The 24,183-nt window shown below is 42.9% G+C and overlaps 1 protein-coding gene across 2 annotated transcripts; it reads right to left on the bottom strand.

The window, feature by feature from the left end:
* Nucleotides 1-312: 312 nt before the first annotated feature.
* ADRA2A (adrenoceptor alpha 2A) lies at nucleotides 313-23,377 on the bottom strand. Of its 2 annotated transcripts, none has more exons than XR_013262799.1 (2): nucleotides 17,171-18,993; nucleotides 313-963 (listed from the first exon to the last, which is right to left on the bottom strand). XR_013262799.1 is itself a non-coding variant. In XM_077455050.1 (2 exons), exon 1 carries the CDS (start codon nucleotides 22,034-22,036, stop codon nucleotides 20,729-20,731), a length of 1,308 nt encoding a protein of 435 aa, XP_077311176.1. In that variant the 5' UTR covers nucleotides 22,037-23,377; the 3' UTR covers nucleotides 313-963; nucleotides 20,540-20,728. The 2 variants fall into 2 exon arrangements, 1 of the variants encoding a protein (XP_077311176.1); XM_077455050.1 differs by lacking the exon at nucleotides 17,171-18,993 and adding an exon at nucleotides 20,540-23,377.
* Nucleotides 23,378-24,183: the final 806 nt, after the last annotated feature.

A 24,183-nucleotide genomic window follows, 5' to 3' on the forward strand; every position in this document is an offset into this window, starting at 1 on the left:
AGATTATGTGTGCACTAGCTTTAGTAACTCTACCCCCATGGAACCCTTATTGTAAAAGGCTACTTTAGGTTGACACATACCAGATTTTAGTAGACATTATACTTGCAGCACAATGAACTGCTCTGTGAGCAGCTGATGAGAGTGGAAGGAACCTAGATGGGCGTGCAGCAAAGTCTGCACAGCTTCTGAAAAATGTTGGTAACTCCATCTGAATAATTAAGCTATATAGTACACCAAGAGTGGGGGGATGAGAAAAGTATGTACATTCTTGTGTATGTGCATTTATGTACAAATCCTTAGACAGGAAAACCATTGTTTCAAAAATCAAAGTATTTATTGATCCTGGCTTTGTCCAAAGTATGGCATTTTATCAAAAGGCAAAACAATACTGCAAAGGAGTAACCACAATGAGGAAAATGTGGAGTCCTGAACAAACAACTAGATCTAGACCATTGCGGCATGGTATTGTGTATGGAAATCAGAATATTGTAATTGATTGAGCTTCCGATATTTGAAATTACTGTCCCTATAAAAGTTAGCGGTCCTTTTACACTGTTAAAGTGGACCTATCAGTAACTTTACAATTCCGCATTACCAAATTCCTGACATGCCATACTATACAGCAACAGTATGATTTTTCATAAAGCCTCCATCATTTATCATTAAAACAACCATCCTCGATCTCCAAACAGTGATTTTGCTTAAGCTGAGATGATGTCATCGGTCTGCAGCAGGCAGGAGGAAGCCTTTCCTCAGTCGCCTCTCCCCCATTGATCAGATTGTAACAAGTCATAAGGTGGGAGGCTGCAACAGGGGTTGATCTTTATGAAATATTTGTGGACACAGCTAAGAACTGCACAGGTACCAGGACTTTCATGATTGTCCCATCACTGAGCAAGCATCTGAGTCCAGGAAGGGGATGGTGACCCTGGATGATCCCTAAACAAAGATGGAGCCGTCCTTCTGGAAAGAAAAGCAAATGAAGGCATTGTCAGGAGTACTGTGTTGTCTGTGAAAGGCAATAAATACCTGGAAGTGCTTCACTAACATAATACTTGCATGTACATAACATTTAAAAAAAAATTATAGCTGATGATAGGTCCACTTTAGGCAAAGGAAAATGGTTACAGTAAAAATGAAATACATTTTCATGATGATCACGATTTTCTCATTGAAAAAACAGGAATAGAAGTGATGTTGCACTGAACAACCAATCAAGTTTTATGTTTTATAAAGGCACCTAACTGGTTGCCAACAGATTGATTTTCCTATATCGGAGAACAGGAAACAATCAGAAGAAAAGACTTGGGACAAAACAGAACACAGCAGAGAAATTGACCTTAATAGAAGGGACCAGGTCACCTGCAAGTACTAATTACAGCAGGCCTGGAGGTCTGCTTAAGCCCAAGCTGCCTGCAGGATTAACCCATTTGCTGTCACATCAGTCTGAAGGTTGAATCACTCAGGACAACGAAGAACCTTTCCTGTAGGCAGTTTTCTTGAATCTTTGTAATGTCTCTCTAAACTATTATTGAAACTTAATCTTATATTTCCTTCTTTCCCCTTCATTAACATGTGAATGGCATTTTTAAACAAACATTTCTGTTTTCATGACATACTGTACATGTCTGACCAGAGGTGCCAACAGGGTGTTAACATGTAAGGCAGCCCAATTATTTTAAATTGACAGCCCTTGTACCACAACACAGGTTTTAACTGAGTTGCAAAATTTTGAGGCCCTATTCCACCAACTGACACCAATGATTTAGCACTATTCTTCTCATTGACATCAACAATGGGGCACTATTCCTCCCATTAAAACCCATGAAGGGGTGTTGATGCCAGGATATTTTCTACTCCTACTGGTAACGGTCTGGCCCCCCCCTAAGGCCTGATTCATACCTATGCAGTTTTAGTGCATTTTGCAGTTTTGCACTACAGTCCGTTTAACATGGTCTCCTATGGAACGTGTTCTGTAGTACAAATCTGCAAAATGCAAAAACACTAAAAATGCATAGGTGTGAATCCAGCCTGAAGGACAGTAAACTGGCCCTTTGCTTAGAAATTTTTGAGACTCCTGATCTAAAATAATGACACCACATAAAGTGCTACAGTAAAGCATTTTACTACAAGACATTGATGTGAAGTCAGCATGATAAATCTTTTTTTGTTCTTCTTGAGATTTTGGTTTGTGAATATGATGTGCACCCTAAATGACTAATGAGGTAGCTCGGAGGCAAGGTGATCAACAACTTTTCTGGCAAAGTCTAGATTTGCATGTACTGTAAAGCAACCTGACCAGTAAAGATATAAAGAGAATCCCAGGACTGTCATCTATATTTTCTGATTTAAACCACCTAGCAGTATAACAGACTGTTTGTAGTGCCGCGTACACACGAGCGGACTGTATGGCGTACTTAGTCCGTCATACAATCCGACGGACAGTCCGTCATACTTTCCACTGAACAGACTTGACCACACACGGATACCCAAACAGTCTGACGAAAGCTTGCGCGATGACGTGTACAGCACGTACGACGGGACTAGAAATAGGAAGTCCAATACACAGCAAAGCACCCTTCCGCCGTGTAAATCCTTTCTGGGCATGCGCCATTCTTAGTCCGTCGAACTAGCATACTGACGAGCGGATTGTCCGCTGAAACCAAAGTACGACGGACAGAATTTAGAAAAATCCGAAATTCTTAGTACGCCCGACTGCACGCTGAAAAAGTAAGCTGAAGCCCACACACGAGCGGACTGTCCGCTGAAATGTGTTTCGACGGACTAAGTACGCCATACAGTCCCGCCCGTGTGTACGCGGCATAAGAGTTCATTGAGAGGGGTTGAGGAGCATTCTCTGCCTCATGCAGTGGGTCATGTTAATAAATCTCAAATTATCTGCTCCTCTGGATCTTCTGATACTTTGGAAAGTTAGCACTGAATGCAATGCCATTTTGTGACCACATTGAAGCAGCAGACAGATTCTTTGTTTTTTTTCTTTTGCCATACCCACTTTTGTAACTCTGGTTTAAAAATGATGTCAAAGCTTTAAGCTGACCACACACACATCACTATCTATTTGTGCAATGCAATTTAGATTTAAATGTAATCCAAGGATTGTCCTAAGATGCATTCAGTTCAAATCCAATCATATAGACCAGTGGTTTCCACACTACGGCCCTTTTGCTTGCCTTTCTCTGGCCTTTGGGGCACTTTTCCTCCCATTGGCACCAATGACCAAGCCTTATTATTCCCACTGACACTAATGATGGGGTACTGTTTCTTCGACTTACTCTAATGATTGGGCACTTTTTCTCCTACTGACACGAGTGATGGGGCACTAGTCTTTCCCCTGATACCAACAATAGGGCACTATTCCTTCCCCTGATATCAAACAATAGGGCACTATTCCTCCTAATAATTCTAATGATGGGACATATTTACTTCCTTTAACACCAAGGCAGTTTCTACTCCAACTAGCCACAGTCTGTCCCACTCAAAATCTGAAGGACAGTAAACTAGACCTTTTTATTTTAAAGTTTTGTGCTTGCAAGGGGGTACCTATAGCCTCTGACAACTGATATGGGTCTCATAGCAAATTGTGAAGGCAGCAATAGCATTTGGCATACATTTGGATAAAACAAATGCATATTATATATCCTAAAGTTTGTCAAACGCCAAGCCCACCCTCCTAATGACTGAGTTCAGGTGTTTACAGTGGAGGGTATTGTCAATGTACCAGTACACAAAGACATTTTAGACAATTGTACTTTTCCAGCCTTGAAGTAACAGTTTGGGGAAGACCCTTTTCTGTTCCACCATGACTTCCCTTCTGTACAAATCCATTAAGACATGGTTTGACCTTTTGGTAAGTGTCCTGACCTCAGGCCTTCTGGGAAGAACTGGAAGCCAGATCTTCTTGTACAACATCACTTGACAAATGCTAGTTTGAGTGAATGGGTACAAATTCCTGCAGACAACCTCCAAAATCTTGTGGAAAGCCTTCCCAGAAGAGCGGAGGCTGCTATAGCCACAAAAAGGGTCAACTCTATAGAAATGAAATGTTCAATAAGCTCATATAGGTGTTAGATGTCCTAAAACATATATGGTATATATAGAATGCAGGAACCTGTATGACTATTATGAAAGCAGTGGGTATCACTACTGTACAGGAAATGCCTTATAGATGGAGATTAGACAGGGGGGATCCTGATGGTAGCAGAAACATTTAAAGAGTAACTCGACTTTTATTAAAGATCAACTCCAGGAATTCTCAAACAAAATCTACCCTTGCACTGCAGTGGCACACCACTGAAAGGATTAAATACTGATACATTTCAGGGGATAAGGAATAAGGCTTAATAGCTGCCTCACTTGTCACTCTGGCACTCTCCCCCACTCTGGGTTATGGATATTCCCTCATTGTCTTCTTGAACAGTGCAGAGCTATTGGTCTTGTATTGTACTTGATGAGGTCATTGTGTGGCTGCACCCCGGAGCGCCTAAAGCTGGCCATACACCCATAGATTATCTGCAGATTTTCTATGGTTAGATGGAAAAAGTGGGAGATTCCTCCATCCACACAGTTTAATGAACATGGAGAAATCTGTTGCACTTTTTCCATCTAACCATAGAAAATCTGCAGATAATCTATAGGTGTATGGCCAGCTTAATAGAAGAGGCCTCGGGAACTGGTTGTACAGATGGAGGTGCCTGCTGAAATGAGGAATAGGGCAGGTATTAAAAATAAAAAAATAAAGCAAAATTAAAAAAATATATAGCATTTACAAATAGTACATTAACTATATCATAATTTAATATTATCAAAAATGACCCTTCCATTACAATCTACAGCACTGTAATTTTTGCAAAATTGTATGCAATATGGCAACCGTGAGGCAATCAGAGCATTGTTCCTTAAAAGATCTCCAAAAATTTAATTCTCTGCATGTGTGATTGGCTCACTGATTTTTACAGAAGTCGGCACCAAGATACAAGCCAGATTTTAGACATCCTCTCCAATTAAAATTATATTTTTGGTGAGATTCTCGCCAATGGTTAAATACTTCTAAAGGGATGTAGATCCTGTAATCAGATTACCCTGAAATCATCAGAACACAGAGTGCACCAGGTGATTAGAATAAACCAGGCCCTCCCATTCAGAATCAGTCTGCAAAGGACATTGTAAAACAAATAGCTAATTCTTTAGAGTGGAAACAGGTAGGAATCTGCAAAAAAGTTTTTTTAATCCTTGCAAATGTACATTGATTACCCAGAGGGTTTTCCTCAACAAAACTGAGTTATTCTTTAACGAGTATTTAAAACTTGCAGTGCTGGGGGTAGGGGGGGCACTGCAAGAGTAGTTTTTTTTTTTGTTATTTTTGGAGTTGGACTTTAAACCTAATTTAGGGGAGGAAAAGTAAATACCTTTCCCCCCACCTGCAATATTTGCCCTTTTGCAGAGCTACACAGAGCAAAGAAGCATCCACTTCTGGGAGTGCCTCTTCCTTCTTTCCCAGTGTGCTTTTTTCCTTGCAACTATGGAATCGCTGTCGTATACACTACTTACACAACATCCTGCCCAGAAATTTCATGGGATGTTTTTTCCTAGCCCATGGGTGTCCAACCTGTGGCCCTCCAGCTGTTGCAGAACTACAGGACCCATGAGGCATCACAAGGAAAGTCCTATGAGGCATTGCAAAGCTGACAGTTGCAAGCATGACTCCCAAAGGCCGATAGGCATGATGGAACATTTCACAACAGCTGGAGGGCTGCAAGTTGGACACCCATGTCCTAGCTGTTATACTCTTATTACAACAGTAATGTGACTATAGCAGGTAGAATCTCCCACTCCACAATCTTAGGACTTGGTTAAAAGAAATTGGTGGGATGGCCTGTACTGTATCTGCAGTGCAGAGGCAGGTAAGAGCCCTTTTATGAAGCATGCTATCCTTGCAGAGTATATAACTGAACTAGAAAACTAATAACAAATATGGAGCCTCCTTTTCAGAGCCCTGATCTGTATGACCTGAATGAAAAGCTTACTTGTGATAACCACCCCCCTGTACTAGTCATGTCTTTCTAAATCACGACATTCCTTTTTATTAGGGTGACATCTGTCCTATCACATGGCTAGTACATTTAGGGCCCCTTTACTCAAAAACACCACAAGTTAATTTATTTAAAATAGGCTGCCAATGCATGACAATAAAGAAAAAAAATCCCTTTAGCATTTTTAATGCAGCACACTGAAATGTATGACATGTGCACCATGGCACACTGTAGTTGAGCATACGGGTTCCAGTCTAAATTATTGGCACTCATTAGCAACAGGGGAGGAGGGAGGGGGGTGCAGTTCCGCATCCTTGCCCTGACTGCTGAATGAGCCTGTCCCGTCACTGTGTGCATTATGGTGTATCGCAGTAACATGCGAAAAGACACACCCAAGAGTCTGGTTCAGGATACATTTCTTTGAGGGTACAGATAACCCATTTTTTATGGTCAAGATCTCATGAAGGGCAAAAACATTCCAAAAAGATAGGGGAGAACACGTTATATACCATGCCATGTACATTAAGGCATGTACCATGCCTTAAATGCCTGTTTCTATGGGAATGTTTGACCATTCTACTAGAAGCGCATTTGTGAGGTCAGGCATTGATTTTTTTGGACCAGAAGGCCTGGCTCGCAGTCTCCACTCTATTTCATCCCAAAGGTGTTCTATTGGGTTGAAGTAAGGTTGCCACCTCATCCCTTTAAAACCGAACATAAATTACATAGGTTCTGTGGCTGATTAAGGTGGTAATTAAACTCACTTGGTGCCTTATATGCAGTAAATTACCCTCAGAACCTGTGTAATTCATATGTGTCCGGGTTTAAAGTGATGAGGTGGCAACTCTAGGTTGAAGTCAGGACTCTGTGCAGCCCAGTCAAGTCTGCCCCCAAACGCACTCATCCATGTCTTTATGGACCTTGCTTTGTGCACAGTCATGTTTGGAACAGAGGAAGAGGCCATCCCCAAACGGTTCCCACAAAGTTGGGAGCATGAAATTGTCCAAAATGTCTTGGTATGCTGACACCTTAATGCCGTGTACACACAATTGGAATTCCGGCCAGAAAAAGACCGATGAGAGCTTTTCATCGGAAAATGTGACCGTGTGTATGCTCCATCGGAATTTAGCTGTCCAAATTTCCGCCAGCCAAAAATTTTCCCGACGGAAAAACTTTCTATCGGTGATTCCGATCGTGTGTATGCAATTCCGACACGCCAAAAATCACGCATGCTCAGATTCAACTACAAGACAGAAGCTATTGGCTACTGGCTATTGAACTTCCTTTTTCTGGTCCCGTCGTATGCGTTGTATGTCACCGCGTTATAAATGGAATTTGATGTGACCGTGTGTAGGCAAGACAGCTTGAGCCGAATTCCGTCAAAATTCCATTGGGAAAACCATCACAGCTTTTTCCGATGAGAATACCAATCATGTGTACGCGGCATAAGAGGTCCCTTCACTGGAACTAAGAGGCCAAGCCCAACCCCTGAAACACAACCCTGCACTATAATCCCCCCTCCACCAAATGATTAGACCAGTGCACAAAGCAAGGTCCATAAGGACATGGATGAGCAAGTTTGGGGTGGAGGAATTTGACTGGCCTGCACAAAGTCCTGACCTCAACCCGATAGAACACCTTTCGGATCAATTAGAGGAGACTGAGACCCAGGCCTTCTCCTCCAAAATCAGTGCCTGACCTCACAAATGCACTTCTGGAAGAATGGTCAAACATTCCCATAGACACATTCCTAAACCTTGTGGACAGCCTTCCCAGAGGAGTGGAAGCTGTTATAGCCGCAAAGGGTGGGCCAACTCAATATTGGGCCTATGTACTAAGACTGGGATGCCATTAAAGTTCATGTGGGTGTAAAGGCAGGTGTCCCAATACTTTTGGCAATATAGCATATACTTAGAATATACTTAGCTTTGCAGCATTTGCCCACTACATCTTTCTCTGTCACAGCTACCGCAAAATCCCTGATACTTTCAGGGTATGGCAGAGCACATGACCTCCTTCCAACTATGCAGTACGTGGGCCTAGCAGCCTAATAAAACCTAAAGCTAGATACACACTATACAACTTTTGTTGTTAGATTTTCTTTAGATTTACCTTCAACTATATAGTACAGTGATGGTGAACCTTGGCACCCCAGATGTTTTGAAACTACATTTCACATGATGCTCACCTACGCTGCAGAGTGCATGAGCATCATGTGAAATGTAGTTCCAAAACATCTGGAGTGCCGAGGGTCGCCATCGCTGATATAGTACAAGGGCCTGCCTGGTGGCATACAATTTGAAAGTGTTTAGGTTTGACCTCATATTAAATGGTTTTGGTGAATATAAAGGGAAAAAAAAATCCAAAGAAAATTGTATAGTGTGTATGCAGTTTAAGTCTGAGCACTTTACATGACAGAGGGGGTAACAATATTCTTATTTCCGCCCGTGTAAGCTCTGCAACACAAGCCGATTCCAGATATTTTGCAAAGTGGCGGGGAGCACTGTGAAGGTGAGTATAAGGTGGTCACACTTTAAAGAGATCCTTAAAGGGCAAGGTGACAGGGTCTCTTTAATGTTCAAAGTGGATCTCTTTTGCTTTAATTACACACAAATAACTGCTTTTCCTGTTTTGTTTTTTTTGTTTTGTTTTTTAACCACAAACATTAGAAAATATTCAGAATATTCTAAAGACACACTGTAAGCAATTTCCTATTCAAAACCAGAGATGGCATTATAAAAAAAAGCACTTTGGCCAATTTCCTTCCATGACAGCTTGAGATGCATCTGATATCCTGAGTATCACATGGCGTCGCCCAGGCTCTTCATCTTCCAGCTGAGGATTGTCCCTTACCCTAAATCCTCCCCATTAGGATCATTAGGCAAAATGATACAATAATCCTCTTCTAAAGAAAGACTTTTTATCCATTTGTGTCATTTCTGAATGGGTGGATGCAAAGAATGAGAGATGGTCCTGTGTAATAAATTACTATAAAATCTTATACAGCGTCCATCCCTCCACAATGAGATCAGGCGCGCTCCGTCCCTTCCAAGGGTTGTTTACGAAGCAATTGTTGGCCAATCAGAAAGGGCTATTAAAGTGGATGCACAAAGAAACTCCAAGGCATATAGAATAGATACAAATTTAATTTGTATTTATTAATACATCATAAATGCTTTTTATGATGGCAAACACTGTAAGTACCTACATATGACCTGCTATCAGCCATTTGGAGTTCCTACACAGCAGGGCAGGAGTGAGAGGAAGAAGCAGCACAAGAAGCCAATCAGTTCATGTGCTGACAGGGTGCATGCTGATAGGAGGAGAGAGCAGAGTGATGGTGAGATGAGCTCATCACTGTGCTGTTTCTGTGTTCACAGTCCAGTCACAAGCTGGGGATGGGTCTGGGACAACCTGGGCTCATAGGAAGTGGATTGAATGATGCTGGTCATCAGGCTGTGGACATCTAATGGCAGAAAAAAGTACTGTGGGGGTAATCTTTGGATTGAGGGGAAAGCTGGCTTTGTTATTTTTATGTTTTAATTGGCTATTCGTTTTTATTTGCTATTTTTTTTGCTGGAGTTATAACTTATTTCATTTGCTCCCCTTTGGTCTGTTCAGTATACAGTGGAAAGATTATTGTTATATTAGAAAAAAAAAAGATACCCGTTTGCTAATGCTGCCATAAATCCAGTGAGCTGATACCTTCCAGCAGGAAGCTGACAATTATTGAACATTTAGTGCAGTTAGCCTCTAAATGACCAATGTGTACAGTGACCATACTGACCCTGATTCATGAAGGTACAGTAGCATTGAAGGCACTCTGGCCTCTCAGCCAATACTGTTGCAGGACATTGAATGTCCTAAGTGGGATTTAAAGTGGTAGTAAACCGCAAAAAAATAAAAAATCTTCTTCCTGCAAGTTAAAGTGGATGTAAGCCGCCTGCATGTATCTTTACCTGTTAAATGTCTCCCCTCTGTCTGTTATGAGACCTGAAAAACTGCATATGCATTTTCTCCTGTGTATTTCTTACACTGAACTTCTACTATGATCTCTAACATGCAGTCAAAACCCAGAAAAGTACCCACATGACTTCAGCATGCCAAATCATGCTGAGGTGGGGAACATCCAATCCTGGCAGAGCAGTAGAAGAAAGGAGTGGGAGGCAATTAAAAAATAATGCATGTCTGAGGATTGCTCAGAGCTGGATTAACTCTTTGTGGCAAGACTGGGTTCAAATGATAGGAAATCTTATCTTAAACAATTTTCGGCTTTACATCCACTGTAATGTCATAATGTGCTAGTATGCATCACATACTAGCACATTATGAAAGACTTACCTGAAAATTAAGCTCTCCAAGGGTGCACTGTCGCTGCTGACAGGGCTTCCATCTTCTTTCTGGGTTCACGGGCTGATTGGCCGAGCCGCAATGTCGTCAATCCCACGCAGGAGTCATGGCACAGCTCTCTCAATGGACATTGTGTGAGAGAGAGAGAGCAGTAGTCCTGCTTAGGTAGATATCTCCTAAACGGTACACGTTTAGGATATATTTACTGTACCTTCAGGTAAGCTTACCTGTAGGTATAAACCAGGAAAAACACCTTTACTACCACTTTAAGCATATCCACTTGACCTCCAGAAGATCCCCCCCCCCCCTCCTGACCAGGCCATTTTTTGCAATACGGCACTGCGTTACTTTAACTGATGATGTCTTTTTTTTCCCACAAATAGAACTTTCTTTTGGTGGTATTTGATCACTGTGGAAGTTTGTTTGGAGCGGTGGAGAATCAGTTTTAAACTAAAGGCGCATTACATCCGTATTTGTGGTGAGTGTACCCCCAAAGGGAAGATTCCCACACGTGGTGAAGTGTCTGGTGGATTGGTGCTTTACTATTGAACAAATCACGGCACAAGTTATAACTGGTCTCCGCATTATTGACTCGTATATAAACATTATATGGAAGCTTGTCATTATTGTTTTATCTGACAAGAACGCCGCTACAATATTATAAAGGACTCTTTTAGTATATCAGCTCTGCATGTTTTTTTGTTTTTTTTGCGCTATAATCATAGAACGACCAACAATTAAAAAAAAAAAACTATATTTTTTTATATTCTGCTATAAAACACACCCAATATTTTTTTTTAAAAATTGAAGTTTTTCATCAAATTTAGGCCAATAGGTATTCTGCTACATATTTTTGGTAAAAAAAAAATCCCAATAAGCGTATATTGATTCGTTTGTGCAAAAGGTATGACTTCTACAAACTATGGTATATTTAATTTTTTTTTTACTAGTAGTAGGAGCCACCATGTCTAAGAACTGCTAAAGTGATAAAGGAAAAAAAATAAAAAAATAAACATGTTATATATGTGCTCTGTGTAATCATTTTGCACAGAGCAGCCCTGATTCTCCTCTTTTCGGGTCCCCTGCCAGTGCTGTGGGATCCTCCCCCTTGCTGAGTGCCTGAGCTGCTTGCTATGGGGGCACTTGTGCGTGCTCTCTCCCAAGCCCTGCTCTGTGTGTCCATTGACACACATAACAGGGGCTCAGCCTGCCCCCTGCTTCCTCATCACTGGCTGTAATTTACAGCACAGACAGATGCTCTCGTGCACATCGCTGGATCGAGATGGTGCTCAGGTAAGTAAAGGCGGGGGGGGGGAGGGGTGAATTGCAAACAGATTTTTTTTTTAAAACTTCAGCTGCATTATATTACATTTTTGTACCTGGTTTTAGATTCATCATAAGAGAATGGTTACTGTAAACATTATGTGGGTGCGTGTACAAACCCTGATCAGTCATCGCTTTCCTGTGATAAAGTAAAGCAAACCTTTAGGGCCTACTCACACTTGTGCGTTGTGGCAACCTGTTGCCATAACACATTATGATGCACCCGCTCTGTGTGCAGTACGTCACAGTGTCATTTACTGGTAATGGAATCCTAATGCACTATACGGTAGAGCTCTACAGACAACACAATGCACATGCCATACATTGTGGTGTGGTGCATTACAAAAAAAAAAAAGTTTCACATGCATTTTTAAATAAATGGTAACATACCGCATGTTAACGCACTGCAATAGATCACTTAAAAGAAAAGTTCAGTATTTTTTTTTTTTTTAAGAATCCTACTTACCTGGATGCTGCATCTGTCCCCTACCCGCTCTAACACTGAGAACCGAGCGATCAAACACCTCTGATCTCTGCTCTGGCCCCCAACCCCCCACGCTCACTGTAGCACTGGGCTGTGGAGGGGGTGGGAGTTTCTGGCTCAGGCTCTCAGCAGATTGCTGAGAGGTGGAGGCAGGTGCTGGTTCAGGGTTGGGGGCGGATCCTGTCCATTATGATGAGATCTTACCCCAGCTTAGACTGGCTCTGTGACGTCAGCAGGCTTCAGCCCACTGTCTGCTGAAAACGGGTCACATGAGTGCACTTTGTTCTGCTGTATGAGCTTTGGCTGTAGTTCTCCTTTAAGTGTAAATGGCTTCTATTGGTTTAGTAGCCATCAATTCCCTTCTAAAGTTGTTGTCTGGTTCGTACACTTGTCAGCTTGGCCATCAGTAAGGTTTGAGTCACCAACCTGCCTATCCTTATTTGTATGCTTGATCCAGACAGGAAAAATTTGCGCAATTACAAATAACAATGGCAGCCACTGAGAAACCAGCCCTTCCGCTCAACACTGGTATTTTTACTGGCTTCTAGCGGACTCCAGACCCCAACTAAAGCAGAAATTCTTTAGAATGGCTACTGGGCAGTACACCATTGTAGCCATTATTGTGAGAATACACTAAACTAAAATATCAGTTAGTGTGGTGTTGAGACATTAAGGACTTAAAGCGGTATTAAATCCAAAAGCAAAATATTTATTATATTGAAGTTTACCAATGCTTAGATGTGGTGGCTGCATTGGTTTCCTTTTTTTTCTTTTAAGGCTTTCTTTCCTTTGTTTGCACCTGATGATCTGGACAGCAAGTCTGTTTATCAAAAGAATAAGCAGTCCTGCAAATGTATTAAAGTGTTGGGACAAACACTTTAAACACAAAGCAAGGTCCATAAAGACATAGATGAGCGAGTTGGAGGGTAAGGAACTTGACTGGCCCGCACAGAGTCCTGACCTCAACCCCATAGAACACCTTTGGGATGGATTAGAGTGCCTGACCTCACAAATGCACTTCTGGAAGACTGGTCAAACATTCCCATAGACACATTTCTAAACCTTCTGGACAGCCTTCCCAGAAGAGTGGAAGCTGTTGTAGCTGCAAAGGGTGGGCCAACTCAATATTGAGCTCTAAGGACTAAGACTGGGATGCCATTAAAGTTCATGTGCATGTAAAGGTAGCTGTCCCAATACTTTTGGCAATATAGGGTATGACTATCCTGCCAAATCCAGGACAGTGGGCATCTCTGCCCACAGCAACAAATCATATTTGAGGGAAAGGGACAGCTCTAAACGTTTCAACCAGATGAAAATAAAGAGGAATAAAAAGCCTTTAAAAAAGAAAATCAATTTAGCTGCCACCTCTAAGTACTGTCAGGCTGGGTTCACACTATAACACGCAGCGGCTTCCAGCAGGAGTCCGGTGCGTCTCTACTTTACAGTTTCGGGTCCGATTTCAGCCCGAATGTTTGGCTGAATTCTGACGTGAAACGGACAAAAAGACGCACAGGACTCCCGTGCAAATCAAACCAGAGCCGCTGAAGAGATGTGTGTACCGCCTCCATAGAGAGCAGGTCACTATGTCCCTATGAAAATTGGCATATTCGCATAGGTGTGATCCCAGCCTTAAGGTGCAATATATTACATATCTTCCTACAATCCCCCGCAGATATCATACCGAGAGTGGAAGATTCTGCACTATGAGCGAGTTTAACTGCCTGAAATCTATCTTTATATTATCTTCTCTCTACAGATATCTGATTTAGATCTTGGGCACACGGGTGTATTAAAATACTCCTGTGTATGTACGCAGGATCTTTCTGCCAGGGGCTAGGAGAAAAATGCATCTAAAAAAAAAAGTGTAATTTTGGGCGTGCAATTATGTGCGTTTATGCGTGTTTATATGCGCATGGCGAATAGAGGCATTTGTACATATACTCATTCTACTGGCTAGAGTATTAAATTATTCTAGCCACTAGAATGCATTTATGCATACTTATGCGTGTTTATACACATTTACATAAAAAGGGCATTAATGCTTCAGCAGGGACAAGCGTGTGCAGTGAGCCAGCCAGGCTTCATGGCATTGCACAGTACTGGTATGGTTTCCGGCACTGGGAGCTGGAGGAAAGGAGGCCTAGGCAGCCTAAAAGAGGCTGAAGGAACAGTACGAGGATATTTTTTTATAGCCTACAAATCAGTCAGGGGCCAGGGAACTGCAGTAGTGAACAGCGGCAAGGCTGCTGTTGCAAATCATGGGACCAGTACAGCCTTCCGGATAAGGCTACTCCCCCCCACAACCCTGCCTCTAGCCCCCCGCCCCTGAGGTACAGCGGCACTGACTTTAACCACCTGCGCCCTGAAAATTTGAAAAATGTCCCCCCTCTGTTGACATGATGGGGCTCAGGAAAAATTCATTTAAGTCCTGGTAAGCAAGTAGGAGGGGGGGGGGGCTAGTAAAATTAAATTTATTAATTTAGGCAGAAATTAACAATAAAGCTGCCCCCCCCCCCCCCGATGTAGCAGGGGCCTGGGCCCAGTACAACAGGACCGGTTGTAGTGTCTTATCAGCTGCCCTGAGCGGTGTCACCTTCTGTATCCGTAGTGTGGCAGGGGGTTGTTAAATCACAGGACTGGAAAGAGTTACAAATATTTTGTCAGGTAAAACACTTCACATATATGTATGAATTTTTGCCTATCAAAAGGAAAATGCCAGTATCATTTCTAAACAGCAGACACACAATGTAAGTGTATTCAACTCCGAACCCTCCAGCCCAAAAAAAAAAAAGAAAGTAGGTGGCATTCAGTGAAATCTTAGCACTGAGAACTTTATTGATCTGGACAAATTGACAAGGAGTCCTCTTCTTGGGATCTCCTCTTCTGACATGATTCACCCACAAGACATGTAGAGGTCACCTATGATTTTTAAAGTGCCATCTTCTAAGTGATTCTTACACTGGGTGGAGATCTTCTTTAACAGTAACAGCAGGGACCCATTGCAGGTAACCAGTCAGATGTCGGCTTTTGTATCAGGATTGAGCAGATTACACCACACACAGAGAGGCGTTGGACTCGCCATAAATGTACTTTCATGGCTTCTTCCCCTTTTAAAGATGGCTGCTATGCAGGGCCGTCTTTAAGGCAGGGCAAAAGGGGCAGCTGCCCTGGGCCCTGTCATTGTTGTGGGGCCCAAAGCAGCTGTCTCATACTTGCCAACTATCCCAGTTTACATTCCCTTGTCCCTTGAAGTTTTAGTCCTGTGCTGCTACTAATGCTGCCCAGCTCTGCCCTATTGTTGTGTACAGATTACTCACCTGCAGACCCTGTGTTTACATGTAAATACTGGCATTCATATGTAAATAGCAGTGACATGCATATGTAAATAGCTGAGGCCAACTGCATTGATATGTAAATAAAGGCAGCATTCATAGGTATATCATGCCCCCCTGCAGTGAGGAGAAGATGTGCTGTAACCTATAGCAACCAGTGAGCAGTATTACTGTACAGCAATCTCTAGCAGCCAATCAACAAGCAGAAATGTGCTGTAACCTCTAGCAACTAATCACTGAGCCTTAAGGAGTGCTGTAACCTCTAGCAACCAGTCAGTAAGCAGTAATGATATGCTGTAACCTCTGGCAACCAATCGCTGCCTGATCTGATACAGTAAACTGATTTTAAGTCTAGCTGCTATTTATTGTATGTCTCAGAGAAGGTGGAGAGCATAATTGCATGGGGGGAGGGGGCCCTAAGAAAATGTTTTCACAGGGTCCAATCAATATTAAAGACGGCCCTGCTGCTATGGCCGCACCTATGGTAAAAGTGTTTTCCTATTTTCTCCAAAATAAACAGTACTATTGGCTACAGGCTGTGGAGAATTTTTTACAAAAACGTATATTCTCGCATTCTCATTCGACATAATATGTTATTGATCACTTGCCCATATTTTTGGGCATGAGGCAAAAATTACTGACCAAAAAAGCTGATTTTTCCATTCTTTTGTTACTAAAGAATGCACAGTGCTTGTTTATGTGCCAGTGTGCATAGGCATGTTACAATTAATGGGTTGTATTTTAGCTCTGTAAAAAAAAAAAAAAAAAAAAAAAAAAAAGCTGTACTGAGCTTTTTCAAGCTGCAGTGTGCAGGAGACCTCAGAGTCTTAGACCAATTCTACAAATACATTTACAGCTGAAATGTAATTTTGCCTTCCCTGGTCCTCCTTTCCCCCTAATCAACATGTAAATGATTTTTTTCCCTACAACTTTTCTGTTTTTAATTACATACCATATTTTAGATTCTGTAATATCATCACCGGGTCTCTATACAATGTAGGCAGATCATGGCTTGTTGGAGGGGCCAGCAGAGTGCTGCATATAGCTTTATGAACACATCCCAGTGCTCTACCTCAGTACTTCTCTCAAGAGCTCTCAGCCTTGATGTAAGCACTGGTGGGTCAGCTCTTGCGAGGATTTATTTAAATATAAAAATGCATTGATAGGTAACAGACCACGGAGAAAAGTGCTAGATGATGCTGGATGTCCCCAGCCAGAAAATGAGGTGGGCTCTATCTGATTTGCTGCAGCTTCTAATGTACACTCTGAGAAGTTCACAGTGTGCACTGCAGTGAAATCAGAGTATGCAATAATCAGTACAGGGGAGGAGGCCATACAACTGTGCAAGACTGAAGGTATTGCCAGAGGAGGTCGGCTTCACTATCTGACTGACGCTCAATTGCAAATCAGTCGGGGAAGATGGAAAATATTTCTGTTTGAAGGAAACCTAGTGGAAAAGACACTGTGCAATGAAGGTATCTGTCACTGTATACAATTACTATGCAAACAACTGAAGTGCCCTTAGTATGAAACAAGCACACAAAATGTTCTCTCAAATACACAGCTGAACTCAACTGTATTGTTGAGCAGTAGGCCACAAATGCAGTTAAAATACATATATGTGTTTTTACCTGCCAAAGGATTAGTAATTCAGTACAACCAGTCTTGTGGTCCAGCCAGACTGGATAGCCATATCCAAGACCTCACTTTTCTTTTTAGCAATACAGCCTGGTCCAGGACCCGCCCCCTCCTGCAAGGTGTTGACTGTAACGTGGAGGAGCAGCAGCCCACATTGCAAAGCAAACAGGGCCCTCCTTAGCTTACAGAGCCATTCTTCATGGGATTTCTTATAGCTAAAGAGTGATTACTCATTTGTTTTTTATAAATACATCATTGAAATATATATATATACACACACACACACTACATATTGTGTATTTATTTCCAAAATTAAATTAACCCCTAATGTTTTATAATATCTCTTGGTGAAAATGTTTCTTTCTTCTATCACTAGGTTCTCAGGTCTGCCCACCTGCTGTGCCCATTATGAGTGGTTCCCACATCCCTACACTGAGTTTCTGGGCCGATACACCTGCTGAACCCACTATTAAAGGTTACCACCATTCCTGCATTGAGTCCTTGAGTCCACACCCCTGCTGTGCCCATTATAAGGAATTCCCACCATCCCTGCATGGAGTCCTTGAGTCTACACCCCTGCTGTGCCCATTATGAGGAGTTCCCACCATCCCTGTGTGAGTTCACAGGTCTGTACACCTGCTGTGCTCATTATGAGGGGTTTCTACCATCCCTGCACTGAGTCCCTGGGTCTGTACACCTGCTGTGTCCATTATGAGGGGTTCCCACCATCCCTGTACTGAGTTTCCATGTCTGCACACCTGCTGTGCCTATTCACCATCCCTGTTCCTGGGTCTGGAAACCTGTTGTACCCATTATGAGGGGTTCCCAGCATCCCTGTGCTGAGTTCCGGGATCTGCACACCTTCTGTGCTCATTATGAAGAGTTCCCACCATCCCTGTGCTCAGTTCCTGTGTCTGTATACCTGCTGTGCCTATTATGAAGGGTTCTCACCATCCCTGTGCTGAGTTTCTGGGTCTGTAACCTGCTGTGCCCATTATGAGGGGTTCCCACTATCACTGTGCTAAGTTCCCAGGTTTGCACACCTGCTGTGCCTATTAAAAGGGATCCCCACCATCCCTTTGCTGAGTTTCCAAATCTGTATACCTGTTGTGCCCATTATGAGGGGTTTCTCACCATCCCTGTGCTGAGTTCCCAAGTCTGTACACCTGTTGTGCCCATTATGAGGGGTTCCCACCATCCCTGTGCTAATTTCTTGGGTCTGCACCCTAACCTGTGCCCATCATAAGGGGTTCCCACCATCCCTGCACCGCTTCCATGGCTGTGCTCAATAGGCTGCCTTGTCTGCATTTAAGGCTTTCAATGAGTTGCAGGTCAATAGTGAGATCAGGCATTGCACCTCATTTACTAGTCCTTCCCCCTATCATGAATTCAATAATACAGGCAACAGTTGCTTGACAGCCATCTCTTGCCACTGTGTCAAAGATGCTAGCGGAGTAAGTGATCTATTATGCAACATAGCTGCGTTTCAAGTGGAAATGCATGGCGGTGTAGAGCCAGGCACAGGGGAGGGGAGTGCTTTAGAATCCTGATTACCAGTCGCTCCCTCCAGCACAAGAATGGTTAAAGACCAGAGCTAGCCTGCTGCGTACATACACCAGCCACTGTACAGAGCCATGGTTAACCCCTTCAGTATTGTTCTGTGCAATAAGGTAGAAGTCTTTACAAAAATAAGATTCCTGGGTTTCACCTCAAGTGGTAACTTTTGATCGATTTAGATTTTATATCTCTGCTTTGTTGGGAAATTATACAAATTCTTTCATGGGGGTGAGCATTTTATATTCAACTCCCCCCCCCCCCCCCCAAATGATGATATGAAAGACCTCACAAATCTCATAAATGCCAGAAAACATTCCCCACTGTCATACATTGAGGCTGATTTACTGATGGAGTTCAGAATCTTCACATAATTGAGTAAAGATTCGCCGCAATTATCCAATCACCTGAAAAGCAAATCTGTATTTATTTTTTTTCATCTGCATGTGATTGTCTTCAAAACAAACGCAGCTACAATTTATTGGGTGAAGATTCTCAACTCCTTTCGTAAATCAAATAAATAATAAAGTGTGCTGGTGCCTTATAATGCCATTTGCATATACAAAGAACTAAAAACATTTTTCATGGGACTTTAAATGAGGTACATTTGTATAAAAAAAATATTTATTAAGAAATAGATGAAAATATTTTACATAAATAAGAAAAAAAAATAAGAACATCTTCAAATAAATCGTTTTTATGCAAATTGTGTTCCTCATGAAAAATGTATTTAGTCCTTTATTAAATCATTTCTAAAGTCTCCTAGATTCCGCACCTACCAGAGGGTGACCAGAGAGCACCTTCAAAAGCAAAGCCCCATTTTTACAAGTGCTTTTGGTGTAACCCCATATTGGACGACCTGGGGCTCCTTTAGGACTTCAACGCCTCTAGTAAGTCTACTAGCTCCCACAAACAACTACCAGAGGGTTCCAAGTGAGCAACTTCAAAATCAAAGCCCCGTTTTTACAGGTGCTTTGGTGTACCCCCATATTGGAGAGCCTAAGACTCTTTTCGTAAAGGATCTCAACTCCTCTAGTAAATAATCCCCAAAGTCTTCTAGTTTCCACAGGCAAGTACAACAGGGTTCAAGTACAACAGCAGTAAGCACCTTCAAAATTAAAGCCCCATTTTCACAAGTGATTTGGTGCACGCTCATCTTGGAGGACCTGGGATTCCTTTAGTAAAGGACCTCAACCCCCTTTATTAAATCATCCCCAAGTTCTCCTAGCTTCCATGAGTATTTAGAGGATGACCAGTGAGCACCTCCGCCCCTTCAAATCAAAGCCCCATTTTTTACAAGTGATTTGCTGTATCCCCCATCCTGGAGGACCTGGGACCAAACGCCCCGTTAGCTACTTCATAAAATATGGCTATGGCACAATGCCCTCCCCAATGGCAGCAAACAGATTTGTATTAAAAGCCCTTTTTGCAAATTCTAGAGGAAAACAAAACATGATGGGTTAACACAGCAATGTGCCTGAGCCCAAGTAAAGCTAACAATACTGACTTACAACAGCATAAACAGGCTAGTTTTATGGCCACCGGAGAAAAGAAAACGGCAGCTGTTGTTCCTAGCAACCAACCAAAACCCATGCCTCTGAGGCAGGTCAAAAAATAAAAGATCAAATCTGAATGGTTGCAAGGAACAATAGCACCGTCAGGCTGGCAGATTTCAACCCTTTAAATAAAAATAAAATTACAAATATAAAAAAAATACATTAAGAAGCAGATACCTGGCAAGAACGATGCAGAATGATGATTTTAGTAGTAAAATATATTTATAATTAAGCATTCATAGGTTCACTTACAGCTGCATGCCTTGCAAAAAAGGAAAGGCACACTGCTTGAACTAAGTGCACAGTTTTCTCTTACTGAATAACACAAGAGATAAGATGAAGGGTTGTTGGAGGAAATGGGGAGCCCCTTGAGTAAGAGGCATCCTTCATTTAGGGTACAGTTTTTCTTTTTTTAGTTTTAGGGGTGCTGTTATTGGGGAATCACACAATCCTTTTCCTCTCCCCCTTGCACAGAATCTTTTTGAACGATCTCCTGAAGTCATGGTTGAAGATGGTGTAGATAACAGGGTTTAGGGAGCTGTTACAATACCCAAACCAGAAGAAAAATTTGAAGAGTTTCTCAGGAACGGAGCAGCTCTTGTTGCAGATTGCAATTAGGGAGTAGGTGAAAAAGAACGGGAACCAGCACACTACAAATACTCCAATGACCACGGCCAGGACAAAGGTGAACCTTTTCTCCCTATTCTGCCTGCCCCTCCAACGGGAGGCTTTGGCACTTCCATCTTCATCTCTTGGAGGCAAGCTGTCCCCTGGTTTGATCTGGCTTAATTTGGTCTTCCCTTTGTTCCTGGATCCCTTGTCTGACTTTTTCTTGGAGGAATACTGCTGTTTGTCTTCAGGATGATCAGAAGAGGAAGAGTCATCCAGGTCCTCCACACCATTGGCCTCTGGCTCCCGATGTTGGTCCCCTCCTGACCCCCCGGCTTTCTCCCCGTTGAGTTTCACTGGCAAGTCCTTGTCGGCGTAACCATTGTGCCTCTTCTCAGCTTCCCCGTTGTTCCTTTTGCTGGGTGGGACCCTGGTTCTCTTCTTTGCTATCTGGTAGATCCTGATGTAGACAAGGATCATGATGACGCAAGGGGCAAAGAAGGAGCCGATGCAGGAGGAGATGATGTACCACTTCTCCTCATTGATCTTGCACTTTGGCTCTTCTTCTTTGCCACTCTCCTTCTCGATGGTGATGAGCGGAGGAAACGAAATCACAGCTGAGATCACCCACACAATGACGATGATGCATTTGATCCGGCGGGGGGTCCTCTTGAGGTTGTACTCAATGGCTTGGGTGATGGACCAGTAGCGGTCCAAACTGATGGCACACAGGTGCACGATGGAGGAGGTGCAAAAGAGAACATCCAAAGCCAAGTAAATCTCACACCACACCTTGCCAAAGTACCAGTAGCCCATCACCTCATTGGCCAAAGAGAAGGGCATGACCAGGGTGGCCACTAAAATGTCTGCTGAGGCCAGAGACACTAAGAATAAGTTCTGTGGAGCTTTGAGAGCTCTGCTTGTAAACACTGCGATGACCACCAGGACATTGCCAAACACTGTGAAGAGCATGAGAATACCCACCAGAGATATGAGTGCCAATGTCACCTGCAGGGAGTATGGGGGTCCCCCTTCCTCAGTATTAGTCTCATTGTTCAGGGTGCTGTTGGCACAGTCCCCCAGGCACTCCATAGCAGAGATGCCCCCCCTTGCCGCTAGCGGGTTCTCAAAGTTAATCATGAAATAGCAATATGTCTTCCCCTGGGCTCAGCAGACTTGGGTGTGACATTGAACCAGGCACAGGCAAGAGTTCCTAGCAGCAGCCCGGGTTGGCCATGTCCACCTCCTCCTCTGTACACCAGCTCCCTGCTCCTACTACTCCACACAGGTGTGACACAGAGTTCCCTGCACCTCTCTCTCAGTCTTTGTTCTCCTCCCCCCACCTTTAGTTGTTGAGTAACGTAGTCCAGATTCTTACCTGCCTGGACATCTGGATGGGTTGCACAACATGCTTGTGGCATCAAGGGTTAAAGGAAGGTCTTAGGAAACATAATGGGTCACCAGAGGGAGATACTTTAATAGGAGTCATCTGGATTCCCAGCGTGATCACTTTAGTGTCTAGACAGAGGATTCAAGTTATCTCTATATAGGTAGCAGCAAGTCTTGTGTCAGTGTAGAAGAGAATTCAAGTTCTGCGAACAGGTAGAGGTGTCAGGAAAAAAAATAATCTGTGTTCCAGTAAAGTCTTGTGCCCAGGGGTTAGCTGGGTGCTGCTTTCTCAACAGAGCACCTAGGTGCTGTTCAGTTTGGATGCTGTCCTTGAATCTACACAACGCTTGGGTCCTGTATCTGCCCACAGCTCAGAAGTGCAATAGTTGGGTGCTGTCTCTGCTCAGTCTGGGTGCTGTCACTGGTTGTGACATATGGGTGCTGTCTTCAGTTGCAGCTAGCACAAACTGGGTGCTGTCTCCGCTTGCTGTTGGATCAGGCACCGATGTAATGTGCTGTTTCGTCTTGATGTTGGTTTAGAACGCTGATCTTGGTGCTGTCTCTGCTTGAATTTGGTTTAGAACTTGGATCTTGTTGCTGTCTCTAATTGCATTTGGGTTAGAACACTGATCTGGGTGCTGTCTCTGCTTGCAGTTGGGTCAGATTTGTTAACTGGGGGCTTCTTCTTCTTCTTGGTTCAGAATACTTATCTGGGTGCTGTTTCAAGTCTTGTTCTGTCAGAACAATGATCTGGGTGCTGTCTCTATTTGCATTTGGGTTAGAACATTGGTCTGGGTCCTGCTTCCTCTTACAGCTGGGTCAGAACACTAATCTGGATACTGTTTCTTTTTTGCTGTTGGGTCAGTAGAGTGATCTTGTTGCTGTCTCTGCAGTTGGGTTAGAAGACTGATCCTGGTGCTGTTTCTTCTTGCAGTTGGGTCAGAACAGTGATTTGGATACTGTCTCTGTAAGATAAGCAGTATGTGGCTCCTGTGTCTGGCTGCAACTGCCCAGTGCAATCCCTGTTGGCAGACAGCAGCCGATGACTGTGCTGTGTGAACAGATTCAGCTGTATGAGCTCCCAGCACTGGACTCATATATAGCAGCACATTCAGTGCTAGAGCAGAGAACAGGCAACGTCACCCCCACGTGGGTATTTACCATCCCTACACCCTGCACACACCCTCAGCCTTCCACACTGATACAGCTTCAGCCAGGAGACTGTGCACACCTCCCCTGGTCACTAACAGGCAAACCATACTCATTTCCAGGGACAGTCCTGATATCTTTAAAAATAAAGAGCCTCTGAAATTGTGAAATTCATAGTAAAAACAACAGAATACTGTCCATGATACTTTTTTTATTTGCACTAACATTTACATTTTTTAAATCAAGCTTTCGAGGTGTTCTCTATTTTTGGTATTAAGCGGTACACTCCGAAAGCCTGTCGTAAAAATACAATTATTAGTGCAATAAATTAAAAGTATCGCAGTCATTTGATTTGTTGCAAGTGCAGTCATTCGGCTACAATCATACAATAAATAAACAGTACCATTTTTAAAATTATTTTATGCCGAATTTACTATTAATTATAAGTGCAATGGCTCTGTATAATTTGTAGTCAGATTCTCTAGTAGACCATATTTAGGAAAGGTATGAAGGGAAAACAGGAAGTGACCTGGGTGTGCCATAGTCATGTAGTCAGTATGCCTAAAGGGGGCATACCAAAGTATAAGTAAAAGAGAAGAAATAGAAAGGGAGAAGGGAGGATGGGACACGAGCGAAAAGACGACAGGAAATGGATGCTAGAAGGCGGAATTAAATACAGCCCGACTCATCCTACACATTCAAGCTGACCTACCGTCGCCTTCCCACTTGTTTGTTTCTAGTTTTTTTTT

The sequence above is a fragment of the Lithobates pipiens genome, unplaced genomic scaffold, assembly GCF_037356315.1.
Source record: "Lithobates pipiens isolate NorthernLeopardFrog02 unplaced genomic scaffold, aLitPip1_a1.2 Scaffold_25, whole genome shotgun sequence".
NCBI classification, from domain to species: Eukaryota; Metazoa; Chordata; class Amphibia; order Anura; family Ranidae; genus Lithobates; species Lithobates pipiens.

Coding starts and splice junctions, on each gene's coding strand:
- ADRA2A (XM_077455050.1), bottom strand. CDS start 22,036: ATGATTAACTTTGAGAACCCGCTAGCGGCAAGGGGGGGCATCTCTGCT.